The 20,352-nt window shown below is 55.2% G+C and overlaps 1 protein-coding gene across 10 annotated transcripts in view; it reads right to left on the bottom strand.

The window, feature by feature from the left end:
* Positions 1–2,253: 2,253 nt before the first annotated feature.
* Positions 2,254–20,352, bottom strand: part of CCR6 (C-C motif chemokine receptor 6) — a 28,531-nt gene continuing 10,432 nt past the window's right edge. For 4 of the 10 annotated variants that reach the window (XM_047860428.1, XM_047860431.1, XM_047860427.1 and 1 more), the window contains exons 2-3: positions 5,127–5,232; positions 2,256–5,028 (exon numbers count right to left, since the gene is read on the bottom strand). In XM_047860428.1, coding sequence (XP_047716384.1) covers positions 3,907–5,028; positions 5,127–5,135 — 1,131 coding nt within the window. In that variant the 5' untranslated portion in view covers positions 5,136–5,232 and the 3' untranslated portion in view covers positions 2,256–3,906. Of the gene's footprint in view, positions 5,029–5,126; positions 5,454–8,753; positions 8,826–18,493; positions 18,757–19,726; positions 19,751–20,352 lie in introns of those variants that run through there. The other 6 variants (XM_047860429.1, XM_047860432.1, XM_047860426.1 and 3 more) reach the window with 6 other exon arrangements.

Genomic DNA, 20,352 nt, shown 5'->3' with positions numbered 1-20,352 from the left:
CGGCTGCACCTGCTCCTGCGTCACGTGAGCGGTACCGCTGTCCTTCCTCTCCCTGAAGTTCGGGTTGCCGGCGCCCCTTCTCCCCTCGCACACAGCAGCGGAACCGCTGTGTGTGCCCTGCCTTTACAGGTGTGTGGACGCGACTCGTGGGCCGCCGGCGGGGGACTCCTCCCCGGCTTTTTTCCCCTGCTCGTAACCCCACGGCGAAGGTAAGGCCAAGGAAGAAGCGACTCCCGCAACTTGAAGGGCATCGCGTTAAAGAAAAGGCCGCCTGCTTTCCCCTTTTCCCCTTTCCGGTGGCCGGGATGGAGACGTGACGGAGGGAGCTGGGGCGGCTCCCCTGCACCAAGAGGACCGCCCTACTGGTCATCGTGGATCGGCTCCGTGGACTCAGAAACAACAGAGAAGTCAGCCTAGGGGTCAGCTTGCCTCTAGCTCCCTTATGGATTTGCCGAAATGAAACACGAGACAAATGATTACATCAGCCAATGCAAGCCGGGGAGGAGCGTGAGACTGCGCGCTGGCCGTCGGCTGCGGTGTTGCAGGTGCGCGCACTGAGCCGAGAGATGCGAAATCAAGCCCCGGCGCGCGGTTCCGAGCTGCGCACGCTGCCGCCCCCCGCTGGTGGAAAATCTCTGAGCGCAACCACCGCACGTGCCAGGTTCCCTGTAGGGCAAGGCGCCGAGTGTCGGGCTCCATCACAGTCCACAGAGTTCACAGTAAACGTGGGACATCGTGGGACATCGTGGCTCTTCCCAGCGTTGCGAGGGGAGGAGGTGAGGGCTCCCGGAACGGGGCCACGACAGCAGAGGCCACCCGAGCTCGGCCGCGGGAGCGCCCTGCGTGCGCACCGGGGCGGGCACAGCCGGGCCCCCCAGGCACCCCCTTCCGCGGCCACGCTGCGTCCCCCGCCCCCACAAGAGGGCGCTGTCCACCCCAGCACAGAGGAGCTGGAGGGCGGCCTGGGGAGGCTGGGACCCACCGGCCTCTGGAATCCCGGGGCGGAGGCTCTCCGCGCGCGCGCGCGCGCGCGGAGTGTTGCGGCTGGGTGGGGGGTGGGTGCGGGCGCTCAGTTACCGCACTGGTTAGGCGGTGGGCGTGGCCTGACCCCAGGCAGCCGCCCCTTCCCACGTTCGTTCCGCGGGGACGTGCGTCTGAAAACCCGAAAAAGGAGCGGGTATTTGCAACACAGCTTGTCAGGAAGGAGGAGACTCCCCGGGAAAGAATTCTCGAGTGTGTGACGTTAACCAGAGTGTGAAACGTTGCTCCGCCTTCAGAAAACGGGTTGTTAGGAGCTGACTTGTGGCCCCAAATTCACCTGGTGGAGTCCTCGCCTTCGGTTCCTCGGATGGGACCGAATTTGGAGACGGGCGGGGCCTTACAGAGGTGAGTAAGGCAAAGTGAGGGCCCGTGGGTGGGCCCTGACCCAACGTGACCGGGTCACACACAGGGAGCAGGCGGCTGTCTACACGGCCAGGAGAAAGGCCGCCGGAGAAACCGACCCTGGTGCCCACGCCTGGATCTCAGACATCCAGCCTCCGGGACCGTGAGGCAGTAAAGGTCCGCCACGGCGGCTGCGGGGTCGGTGCCGTTTTATTCCGGCACCTTCCCAAACTCACGCGCGATTCGCACGCACGCTGTGTTCCTTTCGACCAGGTTCTCTGTTCCTACGCCTCCGCGTTGCCTGGAATTGGCACGCGTTATCAGAAATCTGCAAAGGACTTGAAAATATTGTACTTTTCCGGCCTCCTTTTAAAACTAGCCTATCTGTCCGGAAGCAAATAACGACGCTGTCTGCAAGGTGATGCTTCCCTGCCCACGGTGTCCCCTTTGTCGAGATTTATGGGTAGCGAAGTCTCATTTGTCCGGAAATAAGGGCTCAGGATGGCCTCAACTACTCTGGAACAGGAACCAAGAGAACTTGCCTTCTGGCCAGGACAAGTAGTTGTGCTTGTATATAAATCCGCACGCGTGCGTATGTAATCAACGTAAGCACATGTGTACGACTAACTTACGAACAACACACGGGCAAATCCTAAGTCGTTGCCCCTGGGAAGACCATTCTTGCAAGAACAGATAGGTGATTCCCCAGCCGTGGTAGAGTCGCGTCGCCAAGGCGCGGAGGGTGGCTTAGTGTGAGACACACTTAAGGTCCAGCCAGAGCCTGCCACGGGAGGGGATGTGGGGAAACCAATGAAAAGAAGACACCGGGACCGTTAAAGAACAAACCAGAGCCACCTAATATGGGAGCGGATCCGTGTAGCTCTGGGTCCCCTGAGGGTGGCAGTGCATTTCGGCACCGAACACTTATGGGTGTGCCCAAGGCAGCAAGAAACAACGATATGTAATGAAATAAAGTATGTGTCATATTTTAGAAACGTTTTTATTCATTATGGCTGAAGTTTTAAACGGGCTAATGCATAAAGAAGTAAGCTTCACTTATCTGAAAAATTACACACAAGAACTTATTCCGGCTGTGCCCAGCAGACACGGTGCTTCTGTGCCAGCCGGGGACACACGCCGAGCTGCGGAGACCCGCTCGGCGCATCGGCCGTCCTGAGAGGGGCATCTGAGTAATGTCCCCGTGCTTTGATTTCTGGAGTCGAACGCTGACAGGTTCGAAGGAGGTGGGACCTCTGCACACCACAGTCTCCCAAGTCAGAACACCGATTCTGGAAGACGAATCTTACTTCCCTTGCAAAACAGTTTTATTTTGCAAAGCCAAAACTATCTGTAAACATGCAGACGTTGGATCCTAAGCTATCACTTCGAATTTCATAGAAAGGTGCGGTTGAAGCTTGCAAGAACAGTAGAAAGTTTCAAATAACACGTGAGTCAGGATTAAACACGTCAGCGTCTTTGTAACACTACCTGCATTTTTGTAATATTCGTCCTTCTTCCACTCGCGTTCATATATTTACAAAGCACTTTCAAAACTTGCGGTCTAGGAACTTTGTCTGCAAAGTTGAGGAGCGCTGTTAAAGTCTGGTTCCATGACTGGGGCGCCTGGGCGGCTCAGTCGGTTACGCGTCCAACTCTTGGTTTCAGCTCAGGTCATGATCTCACAGTTCGCGGGATCGAGCCCCGCATCAGGCTCTGCACTGACGGTGGAGCCTGGTTAAGATTCTCTCTCTCTCTCTCTCTCTCTCTCCCTCCCTGTTCGCCACCAGTGTAAAGCGCTTCCTACCCAAATCCCCCCCGTGTGTGTGCCGCTTCTGACCCGCTGTGGACGCGCAGCAAAAGTTGTCTGTGTACTGTCTCAGGAAGCTTCCTTGCTCCATTCTAAAACTCAGATTTAAACACCTAACACTCCCGACTGTACTCCAACCCCCAATTTCACTACGCTTTGCGTAACAAGTATTTATTAAGCCCCTCCGTGGGCTGAAAGTGTGCCGATGGCATGCGTCTTTGTGGAACTCTGTCGAACAGATTTTTGGAGGAGAACTGTCGTATCTGCAGTGACCGTTTTCCCAGGGAAATAAAGCAAACGTCTGCTCTCCCGACGGCGCGTTGCGACCCGCTCTCTCCCGTCCCCCAGGCCGCTTCTCCAGCCCGGGGAACGCGTTTCGGCGCCTGCCTGCGCTGCCTCGTGTGAGGCTCTCGTGTGACGTTCTCTGCAAACCCTGCACGTGTGTGAAGTGACCAGGAGACACCGTGCTCTAGGGGCGGTTCCGCGCCCGCTTCCGAAAACGTCCACGTCTGCCAAGAGTCCTCTCTGTTTTGGGGAACGCCAGCCGTGGGGAGCCCCGGGGGGCTCGGGGCTGCGGGGAAGAAAAGTGGGGACACGCCACGTGGGGGCCCCGGCAGCCCCGTCAGGATGAGACCCCCGCGGCCGGTCCCACGGGGGGACGGGGTCCCGGTCCAAGTGCACGTTCCCCGAGCCGCCGGGCCGCAGCCCCGGGCCGGTCACATGGTGAAGGACGACGCGTTGTCGTTGTCCGCGGTCTCGCTGTTCTGCCTGGAGGTGAAGGCCTCCGAGTGCAGCCTGGAGCAGGAGAAGCCCGACACCTTCTGCTTCCTCCGCACACACCACAGGTCCTTCACGATCTTCAGGAAGTAGCTCCGAAACTTCTGGCCGATGAAGGCGTAGAGCACGGGGTTGAGACAGCAGTGCAGGAAGGCCAGGACCTCGGTGACGTTCTGGCTGTAGCCCAGCAGCCTGGCGCCCTGGCAGGAGCGGTTCATCCTGCCCAGCTGCGCGGCCGTCACCAGGAGCACCATGTTGTGGGGAATCTGGCAAGCCAGGAACGCCAGCACCACCGCGATGATCACGCGGATGGCCTTGTGCCGCTTGGAGTTCTGAGCCTGCACCAGGGTTTTGACGATGAACGTGTAGCAAAACATCATAAACACCAGCGGGATGAAGAAGCCGAAGAGGAGCTGGAGCCCCAGCATCAGCAGCTTCCACCTGATGGGGTCCGAGACCGCCTGGTACCGGGGCTCGCACACGTAGCTGCCGTGCACGTCGTACTTCTGGTTGAACGTGAACGTCCAGCCGGAGATGAGGACGGAAGCCACCCAGACCACGAGGCAGATGGCCCTGCGGTGCGCCAGCGTCCTGGACCGCAGCCTGAAGGACTTGGTGGCCTGGACGATGGCAATGTAGCGGTCCATGCTGACGCAGGTCAGGAGCAGCATCCCGCAGTTGAAGTTGATGGCGTAGATGCCCTTTATCAGCTTGCACGTGGCGTTGCTGAAGATCCACTCGCCGGTGGCGTGGCTGACGGCCCAGAACGGGAGGGTGAGGACAAAAAGTATGTCGGCGATGGCCATGTTCAAGAGGTACACGTCTGTCATAGACTTGGCTTTCTTGTAGAAGGCAAAGGTGACCACCACCAAAACATTGCCCAGGAGGCCAAAGACGCAGATCAGGGAGTAAGCGATGGGCACAAACAGCCCAGAGAACGTTCTGACCTCCTGCAGGGAGCACAGTAACGTGTTGTCATCAAGTGAGTAATCCGAGCTATTATTACCCGACCCGAAGTAATCCTCACTCAGACCGAAGACGTCGCTGATGTTCATCGGTTCCTGGAAGGCGAACAGAGGTAGAGTTAGCTGCCGTGTGGTTTCCGAGGAGCCCCGGCTGACCGAAACGGTACCCCCGCCAAAGGAGACTAGACGCTCACCCCGTTCATCGCGCTCTTGTTTTCGGCGGAAAATACGGGCCTGGTACGGAAGGGGGTGGGCGTCCAGCCCCTCCGGCTCACCAGCGGAGACAGTAGAGGAGTGAGTCTAAGGAGGAAAGAAAGCAAGATACACTGTAGTTGAGACAGAAATGTTCCCAGGGAGCCGGAGAATCGCGTTACCAGCATTCCGTCTCACGAGGACCCAGAGCGTGCGCGGCATGCTGGCTTACGTGAAAATATCCATTCGGGGGGGGGAGCGCCTGGGGGGCTCAGGGAAGCATCAGACTCTGGGCTTCGGCTCAGGTCATGATCTCACGGTCCGCGTGTTCGAGCCCCGTATCGGCTCCGTGCTCACAGTACGGAGCCCGCTTGGGATTCTCTGTCTCCTTCTCTCTCTACCCCTCCCCCGCTCTCTCTCTCCCAAAATAAATACATCAACTTAAAATTTTTTATTCTAGAGAGAGAGTGTGAGCAGGGTGGGTGCAGAGAGAGGCGGGGGGTGGGGGAGCGGCGGGGACAGAGGATCCGAAGTGGGTTCTGCACTGACAGCAGGGATCCCGATGCGGGGCTTGAACTCACAAACCCTGAGATCGCGACTTGAGCTGAAGTTGGATGCTCAACCAGCCGAGCCACCAAGGCGCCCCCCCCCAAAATATTTGTTTCAAAATATTCATTTAGAACAGGGGTCCACAACCTCTTTCTGTAAAGGACCAGATGGTAAATATTTTCTCTCTGCAGGTCATATAGTCTCTGTCCCAACTACTCAGACCTGCCCCGGTGGCGTGAAAGCAACCATAAACAATTTCACAAATGAATGCGCTTGAGTCCATGGGGCATCATTTGTCAATCCCCGATCTATAGCGTAAAGAAGGGTGATAGTGGGGGCACCTGGGTGGCTCAGTCGGTTAAGCGGCCGACTTCAGCTCAGGTCATGATCTCGCAGTCTGTGAGTTCAAGCCCCACGTCGGGCTCTGTGCTGACAGCTCAGAGCCTGGAGCCTGTTTCGGATTCTGTGTCTCCCTCTCTCTGACCCTCCCCCATTCATGCTCTGTCTCTCTCTGTCTCAAAAATAAATAAACGTTAAAAAAAAAATTAAAAAAAAAAAAAGAAGGGTGATAGCAGCAAAACCACAGATTCTGACCTACACAGAAATCTTGGTGCAAAAGTCAATTTAATTACGTTCAATAAGATTCCAGTGAACAACATCCACAGAAGTGTAGGTGCGTCTACAATACTTAGAATTTACAGTCTTTGCCTGCATCTAGTTGACAGAATCATTCGGTGTTTTTCATCCTGCTGGGGATGTGAGAATCTCCCGTAGAATTTTTTTTTAAAGTCTAAACGTGACAGTCATTCTCAACGTACACTAAGATTCCCGGGCTCGAAAGGCAGGAGGGACGTGTATATGCTTCTTAAAAGTCACGGCTGTTGCAGCCTACAACCACTAACCTGCAGGGACAGCGACATCCTAATCGTCAGAAACCAGACCGCGGGGAGGAAGGTCAAAGCCAAGAGGGGCAGTGCCCGGGGCCCGGCTCAAGAAATTCGCCGGGATACGAGTGAGTGCGGAGCTGGAGTCTCAGAGGGAAGGGCTCTGACCACTGGCGTTTGAAACAAACTCAAACAGGAAAGGACGGAGAATTCTCTTATCTTCACATCCAACCATTCCCTGTTATTGAGTGTGACCGTCCTGATATATCATCTGTCCCTCCCCGTCCCCAATAAATTCCCTGGCCCAGGATGCTGATAATCGTGTCAAATGTGTCTTCATCCTCCTCCTCCACCCTACCCCCCCCCCTCCCCTGCCCCAGGTGCACCGGCAGGGAATCTATCACCTACACAGTCAGTACCCATACCTGACATTCTGGGAGGAAGTCAGGATAACACAAAGCTCGCCCTCGCCCTGAAGGATTTGCTGAGCCTACTTGTCATACCGCTGGGTTCTCATTGTGCTGCCTACACAGTCATGGATGGGGCGGCCCCCAGCCCGTTCCTTCCCTGATGCCTGGAGCTGTCACTTGGGGAGTCTTTGCTGCCTCCCAGCCACTGCCCTGGATGTGCCACTAGGGGGAGGCGTGGGTCACCTGTGTACATGTGCAGTCACCTCCAGCATACATTCTCGGGGCTTTAGGGCGTGCAGAAGAACCAGAAAGTAAAGCCTTTGTGTGTGAAAGAATAGGAGAGGGTGGATATAGCAATCAGATCATCAGGTGAACCATATCAATCAAACACGACTACAAGATTAATGGTTCCAGCCTGGAGGGATTAACAGAAACCAAATGCACCCTACGGCATTCAGCAACCAGAAAACCCTGTAAAGTATGTCCAATAACAGTTTTCAGACATTGGTGTCACAGGGTTATGGTCCCTGACGAGAAGAGGGCAGGCAGAGAGTGCTATGGCCCCGAGCTCTGTGAAGCCCCAACTTACACAGAAGCAGTTTCCAAGTGCAGGGCGTGGGGGCTACCTGACCTGGGCATGGCCACCCCACCGAGGACACAGGGATCGGAGTCCTGGGAGGCCAAGGCAGCTATGCTTTGCAAGACAAAATATGGGGGAGGAGGGAGCCACACACAGAAAAATAAGGACAGTGGCAGAGACGTGTCCTTGAGAGGAAGCAAGGCAAGACTGATCCCAGAAAGGAGAGACAGAGAACTCCTCGGAATCCTCGCGGGCTAGGAATGGTTCTCTCCTGCAGGAAGAGTAGTGGCACCTTCCAAGTCCCAGATCATGGGACAGCATCCTCAGAACAATACCATGTTAGGAGGAATGCCACTCAAATGAACCTGCCTTAAACGTTGCTCTGATCCTGCCATAACAAAAGAAAGTCTCGGATGTGATCCATCTGATTCCAGTAATATAACTACATTCCAGAACAAAAACATGTGACAAAATCCAGCCTTCGACCATGTTCATGTCAGGCATCCAAACAAAAATCTCTAGACCACCGTAGGCTGAATGTCTGTGTCTCCCTGAAAGACGCTAAAGCCTAATCCCAAGGTGGTGGCATTTATAGGTGGGGCCTCCCCTCGTGTGGGATTAGTGTTCTCAGAAGAAGAGACATGTGACAGCCTTCTTGCTCTCTGTCTGCTCTCTGCCATGTGAAGGCGACAAGAAGACTGAACCAGGAGGGGGTCCTCCCTAGACATGGGCCTGCTAGCACCTGAATCTTGGACTTCCCAGCCTCCCCGACTGTAGCAATAAATGTATGCTGTTCAAGCCACCCTGAGGTAACCTGTCACAGCCACTAACAGGCTATAATGCGGACATTTGAGGAAACAGGAAAATATGACCCATAATCTATGTGAACAAACAGAAAAATAACAGATAGAAAAAACTGCTCTGTGGCTAGTACAAATACACTTCAAATGCTCAGAAAGGTAGAAGAAAGCATAAATACAGTGGAGAAAATGACAAAAGATACAAAAAAGACCCAAATCAATGTTCTATAGATGAAATATATAATATGTAAAAAAACAAAACAAAACAAAACAAAACAAACACTGATGAGGAGTAACATACACAGATCAGTTGTAATTCTCTGCCCTAGCAATATTTGGAACATTTGGCCATTGAAACTGGAAAAAAAATCACAATGACATCAAAAACATGAAATAAAATACTTACGACTACATCTTCGAAATCGACACGAGATTTCCATACTGAAAACTATACGACGTTGCTGACAGAAAGTAATATCTAAACGAAAGGAGAGTTGTATCGGGTTCAGGATTAGACAGCTCAATATTAGGGTGTCAGTTCTCTCCAAACTGATCTACAGATACAACACAATCCAAATCAAAATTGTGGCAGGACTCCTGAAGAAACCGACAAGCCGATTCCAAAATTTATATAGAAATCCAAGGGATTTAGAAGAGCCAAAGCAGTTTTGAAAAAGAGGACAGAATCATAGGATTCATACTGTCTGATTGCAAGACTTCCTACGAAGCTACAGGTGTCGTGCCAGCATCCTGTTGGTAACAGGACGGACACACTAATCAATGGAAGAGAAGGGAGTCCAGAAATAGACTGCACGTCAACGGACGTCCGCACGTCAACGGACGACTGATTCAATAGGGAAAACGCAATCTTGGCGATAAATGGTATTGGAACACTGGATGTTCATGCATAAGAAGTTGATCCTGGGGCACCTAGGTGGCTCAGTCAGTTGAGTGTCCGACTTCAGCTCAGGTCATGATCTCCGGGTTCGTGAGTTTGAGCCCCGCGTCGGGTTCTGTGCTGACAGCTTGGAGCCTGGAGCCTGGTTCGGATTCTGTGTCTCCTGGGGCACCTGAGTGGCTCAGTCGGTGGAGCGTCCGACTTCGACTCAGGTCATAATCTCACAGTCCGTGAGTTCGAGCCCCACGTCAGGCTCTGTGTTGACAGCTCGGAGCCTGGAGCCTGCTTCCGATTCTGTGCCTCCCTCTCTCTCTCTCTGCCCCAACCCACTCACATTCTGTCTCTGTCTCTCTCAAAAGTAAATAAACATTAAAAAAAAAAAAAGGAAGTTGATCCTTACTTTGACCTCCTGCTACAAACAAAAAGATAACTCAGAATGAATTATAGATTTAATGCGAGTGCCCAAACCATGAAACATCTGAGGAAAACAGAAGAGAAAATCTTTGTGCCCTGGGGAGTGGTAGAGATTTCTTATCTAAATTGCAAAAGGCATGAACGGAAAAAAAAAACAAACACACACACAAACAACTTTTGATAAATTGATCAGAATTTAAAGCTTCTGCTTTTTGAAAAATGCTTCAGAAAATTAAACACAGACCACAGAATGGAGAAAAAATCTGTAACCTTAAATCTGATCATGGATTGTACCCAGAAGATACAAAGAACTCTTACAATTCGGTGTCAGGAGGACACAACTCAACAAGAAACAGCCAAAAAGTCTGAAGTCAGTTCACCAAAGGACATACACGGACGGCAATTACCGCACAAGGAAAGATGTTCGAGGCGATTAATCATCGGGGAAACGCAAATTCCAACTGCGCTGAGACGCCGCTCCCCACCGGAAGCGTGGCTGAAAGTAAGAGCAGACAAGACAGAAGGTGCGGGTGACGATGTGCCGTCCAAGCGCTCACGCTCTGGTGGCGGGACGCAAACCCCCACGGCCACGGTGAGAAAAGAGGGTCGTGGTTCCATTCGAAGTAAAACACGCACTTACCGCATGAACCGGCAGCCGACGCTCGCGTGCGTAGCCCAAGAAAATGAAAGGCTAGCGCTTGAAAGGCTACGGCACGTTCACACTCATCGCTAGAAAGTGGAAAGAACCGAAGCTCCCATCAGCCGCTGAACAGAGCAGCGCATCGCGCTGTCCCCGGGTGATAAAGCAGCTCCCGGCAGCAAGAAGGAACGGACCACAGATACAGGCTCCAACACGGGCCAGTCGCAAAAGCCTCCCACTGGGTGAAGAATCCAGACATGTAATACCAGCTACCACGTTATTCCATTTATGTGAAGCTTTAGAAAAAGCAAAAACAACAGCAATGGGAATCAGATCGGCGACTGTCATGGGTCAGCGTTGGCTGAGGGGGCACAGGGACCCTGTCCTGGTGATGCAAACGTTCCCCATCAGGACGGTGACGTCGGCGTGCCTTGTCACAACGTATCACATCACATACTTCAAATCGGTGACCTCAATGGTAAGTAAACTCTGCCCTGACGAGGCTAGTGAAATACCTTCGGACAACAGGTGCCATAGGTCAGGGTCCTCACAGAGGACTGAGGGGGTTGTGGCAGGTTCGCAAGGAAGGACCTGGGGAAGAAGGGGTACAGGTGAGCGGGAGGGGGCTGGGGACAGGGCAGCGGGTGAGCCGTAGCACGGGGGCCACAGGGCTACTGCGGGGAACGGCAGGAAACGCTCAGAGGGAACAGAGCCGCGTGGTGACGGAGACGATGGACCACGTGCCAATCCGAGGGGCCCAGGGAGATGGGGTCACGTGGAGGGGGGGTGACACGGTGACATTCAGATCACATGGAGGCTGGGAGGCTGACAAGGGAGCCGCGGAAAGGCCGGGAGGGACGTCCCCACCTGCCGTGTGCTCAGCGCCCAGCCGGACCCCCACACTGTGACATAGCATGTTTCCCGAATTCAAATGTAATTGAGCCCAACAACTGTTCGGGAACCATCTGTTGAGGACGACACTGTAGGTACAGAGACCAGTCACGCACCAGCTCCAGCTCCAGGAAGCTGTCTGGTGAACAGACCGTTGGGAACCTGCGTGGGACCCTGGAAGGTCCAGAAGAACAGGTGACTGGCTCTTGGCGAAGAGAAGGCTGGGGCCAGAGACGCTCCGTGGTGAGGTCAGCCCAGCAGCCGGGGGGGCGGGGCGGGGGTGGCGCTCGCGCCTGCTCGGAAGGCACAGCCTGCGAATCTGGATGATGGTGAAGGTAACGCGGTTGTGGTTGAGCAGGAATCCGTGTTCTCGATAAAAAGTGTCGTCAAGTTCACGTGGATGCCAGTCACTTGCCGCGCCTGGAAATGATTCAGCCTGCGCCAGGCCACCGTTTTCACCACAGAAATCATGTGAGTTGTTTTAAGGAAACCGTGTTGGTGACAGAGTGGCATCTGTGCCGCCACATCACGCAGAGAAGGTGTTTTGCTCACGTATCTCGCTCACCTCCAATCTTGAGCAGCAAGATCGCCTCTTTGGAGACACAAGTTCTGCATTTCGTTGTTGTCGTTGCTCAGACCGGGGTGGTAAAGACACGGAGACATTTTTGAAGACCTGTGTCCCTGAACCAGAGGTGACAGGTACTGTGTGTTGGCTGCCAGTGGTTGACAGGAGTGGCCGGCGTTACCACCAAATCTGATCATTCTTTGCCGAGCCGACGAACCCACAGTTGTGAGACTTCCGGACACGGGAGTCCCGCCCGACCTCGTTTTTAAAGCTCATCTCTCTCTCTTTCTCTCTCTCTCTCTCTCTCTCTCTCACATCCTCACCGTCGCCACCATTCCTGCCAGGCCTTCCTTATTTCGAAGTCACTAGATCACATGTAAGTGCATGGGCCCCAACTGATTCCCAAAATGTAATCAGCTTAGCTTTGAAATGGAAGTGTTTCCTAAGTCGCTGCCTCTCAGACTGACGGGAATACAGACGCGCCTACAAAACCAGTTGGTTTTAAGAGAATCTGTGGGACAGACGGTTCTAAATTGCCCTTGGGAGGAAGTTTTGAGGCCTCGGGTGGAAATCGTGATGACGCAGTTAGAAATATTATGCCACTCAATCTGGTTTTGCAGGTAAGACTCTCCTTCCCTGGTGTGCAGCCGCCTCGAGTGAAGCGTTGAGCGTTGCTTCCAGGGTGACTCACTGTCACCACCTGCCTGGGTGTCAGCCCCTCAGAGGCTTCGCACCCCACCGGGCCCGCCGTGGCATCGCACCGAGTGAGACGTGAGAAGCACGGCATCCTCCTCCGCTGACCGACGCCCGTGGAGTCCCAGCAGAGGACAGACCGTGTAGGAACTCTCAAAACTCATGTGCGGGGAGAGAAGGTAAACGCCTCCTGTGGGGTCAAACGTCTGGCGAGGATGCCCGGCAGGGCGCTGAAGCGTGTTAGCGAGGATGCCGGGGGGTGGGCGCTCGGAGACACCCGGCTGGCACTCCACGCCTGGCTGTCATGGCCACGAACCTGCAGATCAGGCGTTGCAGACGTCGCAAATCTACGATTAAATCTGAAATTTGCAGGGGCACCCGGGTGGCTCCGTCAGTTAAGCATCCGACTCTCAATCTCGGCCCAGGTCATGATGTGACCGGCCGTGAGTCCGAGCCCCGCGTCGGGCTGTGGGCTGACGGCGTGGAGCCTGCTTGGGGTTCCGTTCCTCCCTCTCTCTCTGCCTCTTTCTCTCTCTCTCAAAATAAATAAACGTGTAAAGAATCTGAAATTGATAAGTAACAAAGATGTGGGAGTACGATCTGGATGGAGGACAGTTCAGTGGCTCACTAGGTGGGTGACCGCCTGGGCAAAGACCCCAACTGGCCCCATGTTGGGCCCTGTCCTCAACCCTGTGCTGCCCGTCATTTTTATCAATGTCAGGCACAAAAAGAGAGGAGGCAGGCTCATCACGTCTGAGGTGACCAGACGCCTGAAAATATAATCATTATGTTGGGTGAATCAGTGTGAAAAAACTCTGCACAGAATCGAACAATGAGGCAAATCCAATATGGCGAAATTCCGTGGCGAAAGTAAGAGGTGTTGCAACATGGGTTCGAAGGCTGCAACTCGCAGGTGCAATCACACGGAAAGTGTGGCAGCAGGATAAATTTTAAGAGCTTTATATGATATTTCATGGAGAGACGACTAAATCCATGCAGAGGGAACACCACCAGTCAGCCTGCTGGCCAGCCACCTAACATAAGCTTCCTTTCACCCACATCGTATCCCCCTTCCTCGATCACGTATCGCTTGCACACACACACACACACACTGTACTGACAGACAAGGTGGTCAGCAGGACCCACGTCCGCGCCCAAATCCCCAGAAACTGTGCGCGCGTGCCCTCATGAGGCAAAAGGGGCTTTGCGGATGGGACAAGCGTTAGCGCCTTGAGATGGAGAGCGGGAGAGAGAGATTAAAACATGGGGGGGACTCAGTCCGTCGTCGCTTTGAACGCCAAGCAGGTGAGTGGGCTCCACGAGCCGGGCCCGGCCCCCACCGACAGCCAACGTGACAACGGGGACCTCACCCACCCCTGCACCTGCAAAGAGCTGATCCTCCCTTAGAGACTCCAAAAGGAGCACAGCCCCTGCCAACGCGCCCGTTTCAGCCTGCACGACCCGCATCAGACCCCCGACCTCCAGAACTGGGAGGTTCGAAGAGTGTGCGGGTTAGGCCGCTGACGTCGTGAGGACAGCAACAGAAAACCAAAACAGTGCTCGGTCCGTGCGTCCTGTTGAATTCAATGTGTTCGCCCCCTTGGGCCAAAGCAGAACTGCAGGGCCTGCAATGAGGTGGGTGATGGGTCTCCGCCTCCGCTCCGTCGGATTTAGAGGAATTTTGAGTAAGTGGGGGAAAAATGCCGGCGGGACTCAGCTAGAGCCAAACGGCCACGATGAAAGCAAGGAACGACTGTATCAGAACGGAAGCCGCCTCGCCTAAAAACGATCAGGGGTCAGGTGGGAAGGAAGTCACCAGCTCTCCCGCAAGGCTGTCCTGTGAACGAGGGTCCGGCCTCAGCCGCCCACCAACAAGCGGAGGTTCCGCAAACACATCGCCACCCCCAACGTCAGGAAGAGTTTGCAAAACCGGCCCCGGGCTCCCCCAGGAGATGCTTATCTGTCAAGCACAGGGGGGTGAGTCTGTACTGAAAATGAGGAGGCGTGAGCAGGATGGGACCTACCGAGTCAGCGTTTCTCGCGCTAGAAGCCTCTGGAAAGGAGGCTGCAAGTGGCCCCTTCCAGCCGGGGCGCCAGGGACCGGGAGCCTTGACCAGCCGTCCTTGGAAGTACATTAATGGCATTTGCCGCAGGAGAGAATCCCGGGGGTCCCTACCTAAACATGCTTTTAAGCAGACCGACCCTGTGCCTCTACATTTCTGACTGCAGAGAAACCCGAGTTTAGGGACCAGGAGCATGGTCTGCGGGAGGATGGGAACTAGGCACCCGGGACCTTCCATCTGTGTGACGAGTGGGTGTAGACTGGGGGTGTCTGAAAACCGTGTTTTCACACTCACTCTCCACCCACACCTTATGCTAGTTTGTCACCAAAGCCCGTTTGTAGTGAGCTTGTCTAGTGGTTTGGGGCTCCTCCAGGAGAGGGACGTTTCTCTGTGCCTGGTGGTCGCCTGGGTCTTCTGATTTGTTAGAACAGCTTGATTCAGGTGAGATGTGTGGGTCCCGTGAATGTCTGCTTTGACCACTCGGCGGTTGGAGTCCACACACCCTGCACGTTACCGTCACCCTTATTCCCGTGCGGGAACTGCTCCTTCCCAGGGGGGGTTCCGGCACCAACCGACGCAGTCACTGGAACGGACCAGACTTTAAAAGTGAGTCCCCAGGCGCCTGGGGGGCTCTGTCGGTTGAGCGTCCGGCTTCGGCCCAGGTCACGATCTCGCGGTCCGTGGGTTCGAGCCCCGCGTCGGGCTCTGGGCTGACGGCTCGGAGCCCGGAGCCTGCTTCCGATTCTGTGTCTCCCCCTCTCTCTGACCCTCCCCCGCTCACGCTCTGTCTCTCTCTCCTTCAAAAACAAACATTAACAAATAATAATAAAAATAAAAAAATAAAAGAGACTCCCCAGAAAGGTTCTGGGTAGAAAGAGAAAAGGAAGGAAGGGAAGAAGGCAGAGATTGCTCTGTGGTTAAATAAGTTTGGGAAATGCCACTAACCGCACCCTCCTCTTGGATCCTTACATGGCAGTGTATTGTCGATGGCTCTCAGCCCTGCTTGAGCCATCACAATCTCCCGAACCTGCTTCACCCACAGACCCTTTGGAGCCAGTGTTCTTTGGAAAACACTTGGGAAACAGCTGACCCAGAGGAGGTATCCATCGGCTCATTCAAAGAGAGGGCCAAGCTCCGGGCACACCTGCCGTCCGCCGATAGATCGGTCCCGCCAGGGCTGACGGTGCCTGATACGGCGAGCGTGCGAGGGACGCCACCGAGGCAAGAGGGTCACCCAGCCTCAGGCACCGCGCGGCGTCCTCGGTCTCTAACCTGGGGCGTATCCCTTCACTCAGAAACCGCACGAAACAAAAACGATGCGGGCCTCACGCTGAGGCCTGACTGACTCTTCTCCCAGCGGCCCCGACTCAGAAATTAGCTTTTGCTGGAAGACGTGCCTGTGCGGGTCTCCCCTTCCTGCTTTAGAGTCACGTGACGACAGGTCAAACGTCGCGTGACTTGCGCGGTCACATTCTGAAACCGTACAGATACATCGCCCTTCTAAGCGAAAAGCAAATGTGCTAAAATCCGAGGACAACACGTAGACGTGCGGTAAGTGATCACGGCGTCTGCTTTTGGGTGTCGACACGTCAAAGGTTTTGTGGCCACACGTGAAAAGAAAGCGTTACTTGCAGAAAAATGTAATGTTACCTAAGTGGAGTAACGCTTTTAAAGATAGCGTTTAAAATACTGACTTACGGTTTTATCGCAATAAACGAGCGTGGTTTTTGTTGGAGACCACAGGTAAGAGAGTCTCGGAAAGTAACCGCTAATTGGTTGACTCGTTCACAGACGAGGAGACCGTCTGATGGTCTGTGACCTAAAAGACCCCGCCCAGGAAGCCCAGGAAAGCGGCCCATCCACTGGCTACAGTTTAGGAGAACGCAGGGGCCGGCCGGCCGGCCGCCCCCAACAGGAGCCTGCTGGCTTCGGCGGACCCCTCCCGCCGCACCTCTGCCCTGGAGCCCTGAGGGCTCTGGGGGGTGTTCGGTCACCTGACCGGGGGCAGGTGGCCACCACTGCGAGTGTCCTAGCTGGGATGGCTAACTGCCACAGCCTCGGGCCGGCCGGCCGCCCGTCGGGACCGGGAGTGGGCGGTGGCCGACACAGGGCGGCGAAAGGGAAGTGGGATCCCCTAGAGAAGGGAGGAGGCACTGAAAAAGCAGAAGGGGCGGCCGACAGGCCGGCTTCCACTGCCCATTTGGCCAAGGGCAGACTCTGCCCAAGAACACCGAGTAAGGGGAAAACGTTCCTAGGATTCATCAAAATATCATCAGCAAGGAAAGCTTCACGTCTGAATGAAAACAAATTGTATCGTCGTTTTCACGGTCTGTCATAAGTGGGATTAAAGCAGAGGGCTTTACATCTGTGTTTGCTGTCGTAAATAGCGATGGCCCGCAGGGCACAGAACGAGAACCAACCACGAGCGGGTGTGTGCGTCCCGTGTGCACGTGTACCTGTGTGCCTAAGTGTATGAGTATACGTGGGCTCTGTGTGTATATTCGCACGTGTGGACGTGTTATGCGTGTGCCTGCATATGTATGTCGTGTGCGTGCGTTTGTACAGGCATGTCTTAGGTGGGCACGTGTGGGCGTGTGTGCATTTTTGTGCACGTGTGTTTGTGTGCACGCGTGTTGCGCGTGCCTGCGTGTATATGTTGTGTGCATGCGGGCGTGTGTACGTATATGCGTGCATGGCTGCGTGCACGTGTGTGAGAACACTGTGGGGGTGTACTACACGTTAAGTTGTAAGTGCACACTGGCCGCTGGGGTCACTACTCTATCATCTCGTTTAACCACAGAAACCCTTTAAGGCAGACGCTATACCCATTTTATAGATGGAAGGCTGGAGGGCTGATCACCCTTACCGTCCCGTTCACTGTCTCCAGAGGGTTTTACTCGAGCCCCATAAATCCCCAGAAGATCTTAAACAACCTACTTATTGTACAGCCTCTTAACTGACACCAGAATCTCTCACGCTGCAGTTGTCGGTATTCATAAACGTGTGTTCTCTCAATCACTTGAACCGTGGGCTCACGGTGTTTTATCCTTTTTTAGATAAAGAGCAGCAGAGCTGAAACTCTAGGCCAGCTTCCTTCTGCTTTCGAATAAGTGGTTAAGAGAGAAGCCAGAAGGTTTTTTCCAATGATTTGTATATAGGTTGGTGATTTTTTTTTTCTTTTGGTTTCCTTTGCTTCTTTGGAAGCTCGCTTTTACATTTGCTTTCTCGGTTGCAGAAATTAAACTTTTCATCCCTTCAAGAATAGTTTTAATCCGGACCTCGCGTGTACGTCCTCACGGCGCCCGTCTCCACAGTACCTAGTTTTGCTGCTACCCAGGCTTTGGAGGGAGCCAGGGACAGGCTTGAGATCTTGAAGATCTTTATGTATTCTTTTGTGGTCACGAGACACTGACTTCACAATCGTGATGGCATTTGCAGCCCTTATCGGAGCTTCTTCTGTATTTCCCTGACTCTCATAAAAGTTTTCCACCCCATCGATTTCTCTTAAATAACACCTGACAAGCTCCTTCCCCCTCAATCTCCAGCCGCGCAAGACGCCCCCTCGCCGTGTTTCTTTGCACAAATCGCTTTCTGCATTGCTGCCAAAACATCTCTTAGCTAGCTCTTCAGACTCTGTGTGCTTAGCTACATAAACGGCTGCATTTCACGCAAGACTGCTGCCCCGTGGGGGTTTAGCCCCATAAAGTAGCAAAGCCCGAGCCGTCCGGGCGGTGGAGATGAGATCACCGCCCGCACGCTGAGAGGAAAGGCAAGATCCCCGACAGCCCGGCCCTGTTCCTCAACCCAGAAGGACAGCGTCTTGGCGAAGGCCAGACTGAGCTTTATCCGGTGGCCCGGTCACCACGCCAGCCTTCTGGAAATCCCCGGAGGGCCACCGCTCCACGTGTGGCACCCATCAGGCGGGGGGCGTCCAGGACGTGAAGATGCTTTTCAAAGAAGGGAGGGGCTCGGCTGTGCTCACCTGAGAAGCGCTGGGATCCGACGGGAATCGTCCTGCCCGAGGCCCCCGGGGATGCTTCGCGTCAGCACCGGGATGCTGTTGACCCGATGCAGTTTGTACTGGTCGTGCAGAAAAAAAGCAGGGAGAGACCAAAAGTGGCCGAGAGCGAGTTGCTGAACTGCGACCACTTCCTACTGAAGAGTGACGCCTATGTGCCCAAATGCAGAAGGTTAACCGTGTACGTCCCGTAGGTGATCGAGCGATCACATGACCCCGGGAGCAGGCTCACGCCAGCCGCGGAGCCGAGCTGGGTGCTCCTCAGGGTGCCTTTCAGCTGCTTTTCCACGTGTGGCCACGTTTGCCCTCGCGCCTTCCCCCTCCTGTGCCCGTTTACTTCCCGTGGACCAGGGCGCTTTGCAAACTGCCCGGGGGGCCGTAGAAACGTTTGGGAAAGGGCGCCTGAGACTGTGTTCCGTGAGGCGGCCCCTGGAGCCCCTGTGCCCGCCTTCCCCCCAAACCTGTGCCCCCACAGGTAGACCACTGGCCCTCTCCACACCCCGGTCCCATCCCCGGTCAGGTAGCGGCCTCGGCGTGGCCCCAGAAGCATCGGCGGCCGTCCCCGTGGAGCAGTGGGAACAGTGCCGAAGCAGACGGGGCTCTCGGCGAGTTTGGGTCCAACACGCAGGTCCTCGAGCCCTGGGCCTGGGCCCTTTGTGAGCCGGCAGGTGACAGGTGGGAGCGCCCTGCGGTTCGACGTAGTAACCGAGGACTCGCCCGGGGGGATTCATGTTTAGGTGCGAGCGGCTTCAAAACAGCAACAAGAAAAGGAAATGGAGAAAGAATTCTGGGACCATACCCCAGATCTTCGTAGGGTGTGTTGCTGCAAGTCGAGGCCCAGGAAGTACCAAAGGTCTTAGAGCGACGGGACCCAGAGACCAACGCGACCCGAGGCCAGACCGGCCGGCGCTGTCGGTCCTCCCCTCGCCGAGCTTGCCGGGCGCCCCCGACCGCTGGGCGCCCACCCTGTGCGGTGTCCACGCCCGTCAGTCAGGCTTCAGGCCTCCCGAGCACCCCTGCGCTCTGTCCCCTCGGCGCTCCTCCCGGGACCTGGCTGGCCACGGCGGTCGCTCGTCCTGGCAGGACCGGCCCTTCCCTGTGTCCAGCTTCCCCCCCAAACCGCCTGCTTCTCCTCCTCCTTCCCCTCACCCTGCGGAACAAGAACGTTTTCTGGTTCATTCCGAGCCACTCACAGACCTTATGTCTCAGGGACCCGTTGGCCCAGCCTTACAATAGTCCTTTTGAATAAGGATCTCTCCTCCCTGAGTCCCGAGGTGGTGTCTGTGGCAGAGCTTAAGATTCCCACTGAGGCAGGTGCCCTGTCCCCTGCTGTTCGAGAGGCCCGCCTCCAAGTGACTTCCCTCTGTCCCTGTGACAGGCCGGGGCTGGGTGGAGAGAAAAGGGACCGCCTCCCCGCTCTTCCTCCTGCCCATCCCTCCGCCCTTCGCGCTCCTGCCCCTTGCCGGAGGTGGAAGCTGCTGGAAGGGCCGCCTGCTGGGGGCCCCAGGCCCCCTGGGGAACCGGGTCCCCGTGTGTCCTGCTCTCTGTCTCTGCTAACCTCCCCTGCAATGGCCGTGTGTGACAGGCAGATGGGAAGGTCAGCCCTTCCACCACGATTACAGCCTGGAGCTGGTCCGCATCTAAAAGGAGGGGCGTTGGGGGCTCAGTCAGGAAGGCTCTTGATCTCAGGTCAGGTCACCACCTCGCGGTTCGTGGGTTCGAGCCCCACGTGGGGCTCTGTGCGGACAGCTCGGAGCCTGGAGCCTGCTTCCGATTCTGTGTCTCCCTCTCTCTCTGCCCCTCCCCTGCTTGTGGTTCCTCTC

Source organism: Prionailurus viverrinus, chromosome B2, assembly GCF_022837055.1.
Source record: "Prionailurus viverrinus isolate Anna chromosome B2, UM_Priviv_1.0, whole genome shotgun sequence".
Lineage (NCBI taxonomy): Eukaryota > Metazoa > Chordata > Mammalia > Carnivora > Felidae > Prionailurus > Prionailurus viverrinus.
The sequence above is the reverse complement of the archived record's forward strand: the minus strand, read 5'-3'. Positions and strand labels throughout refer to the sequence as shown.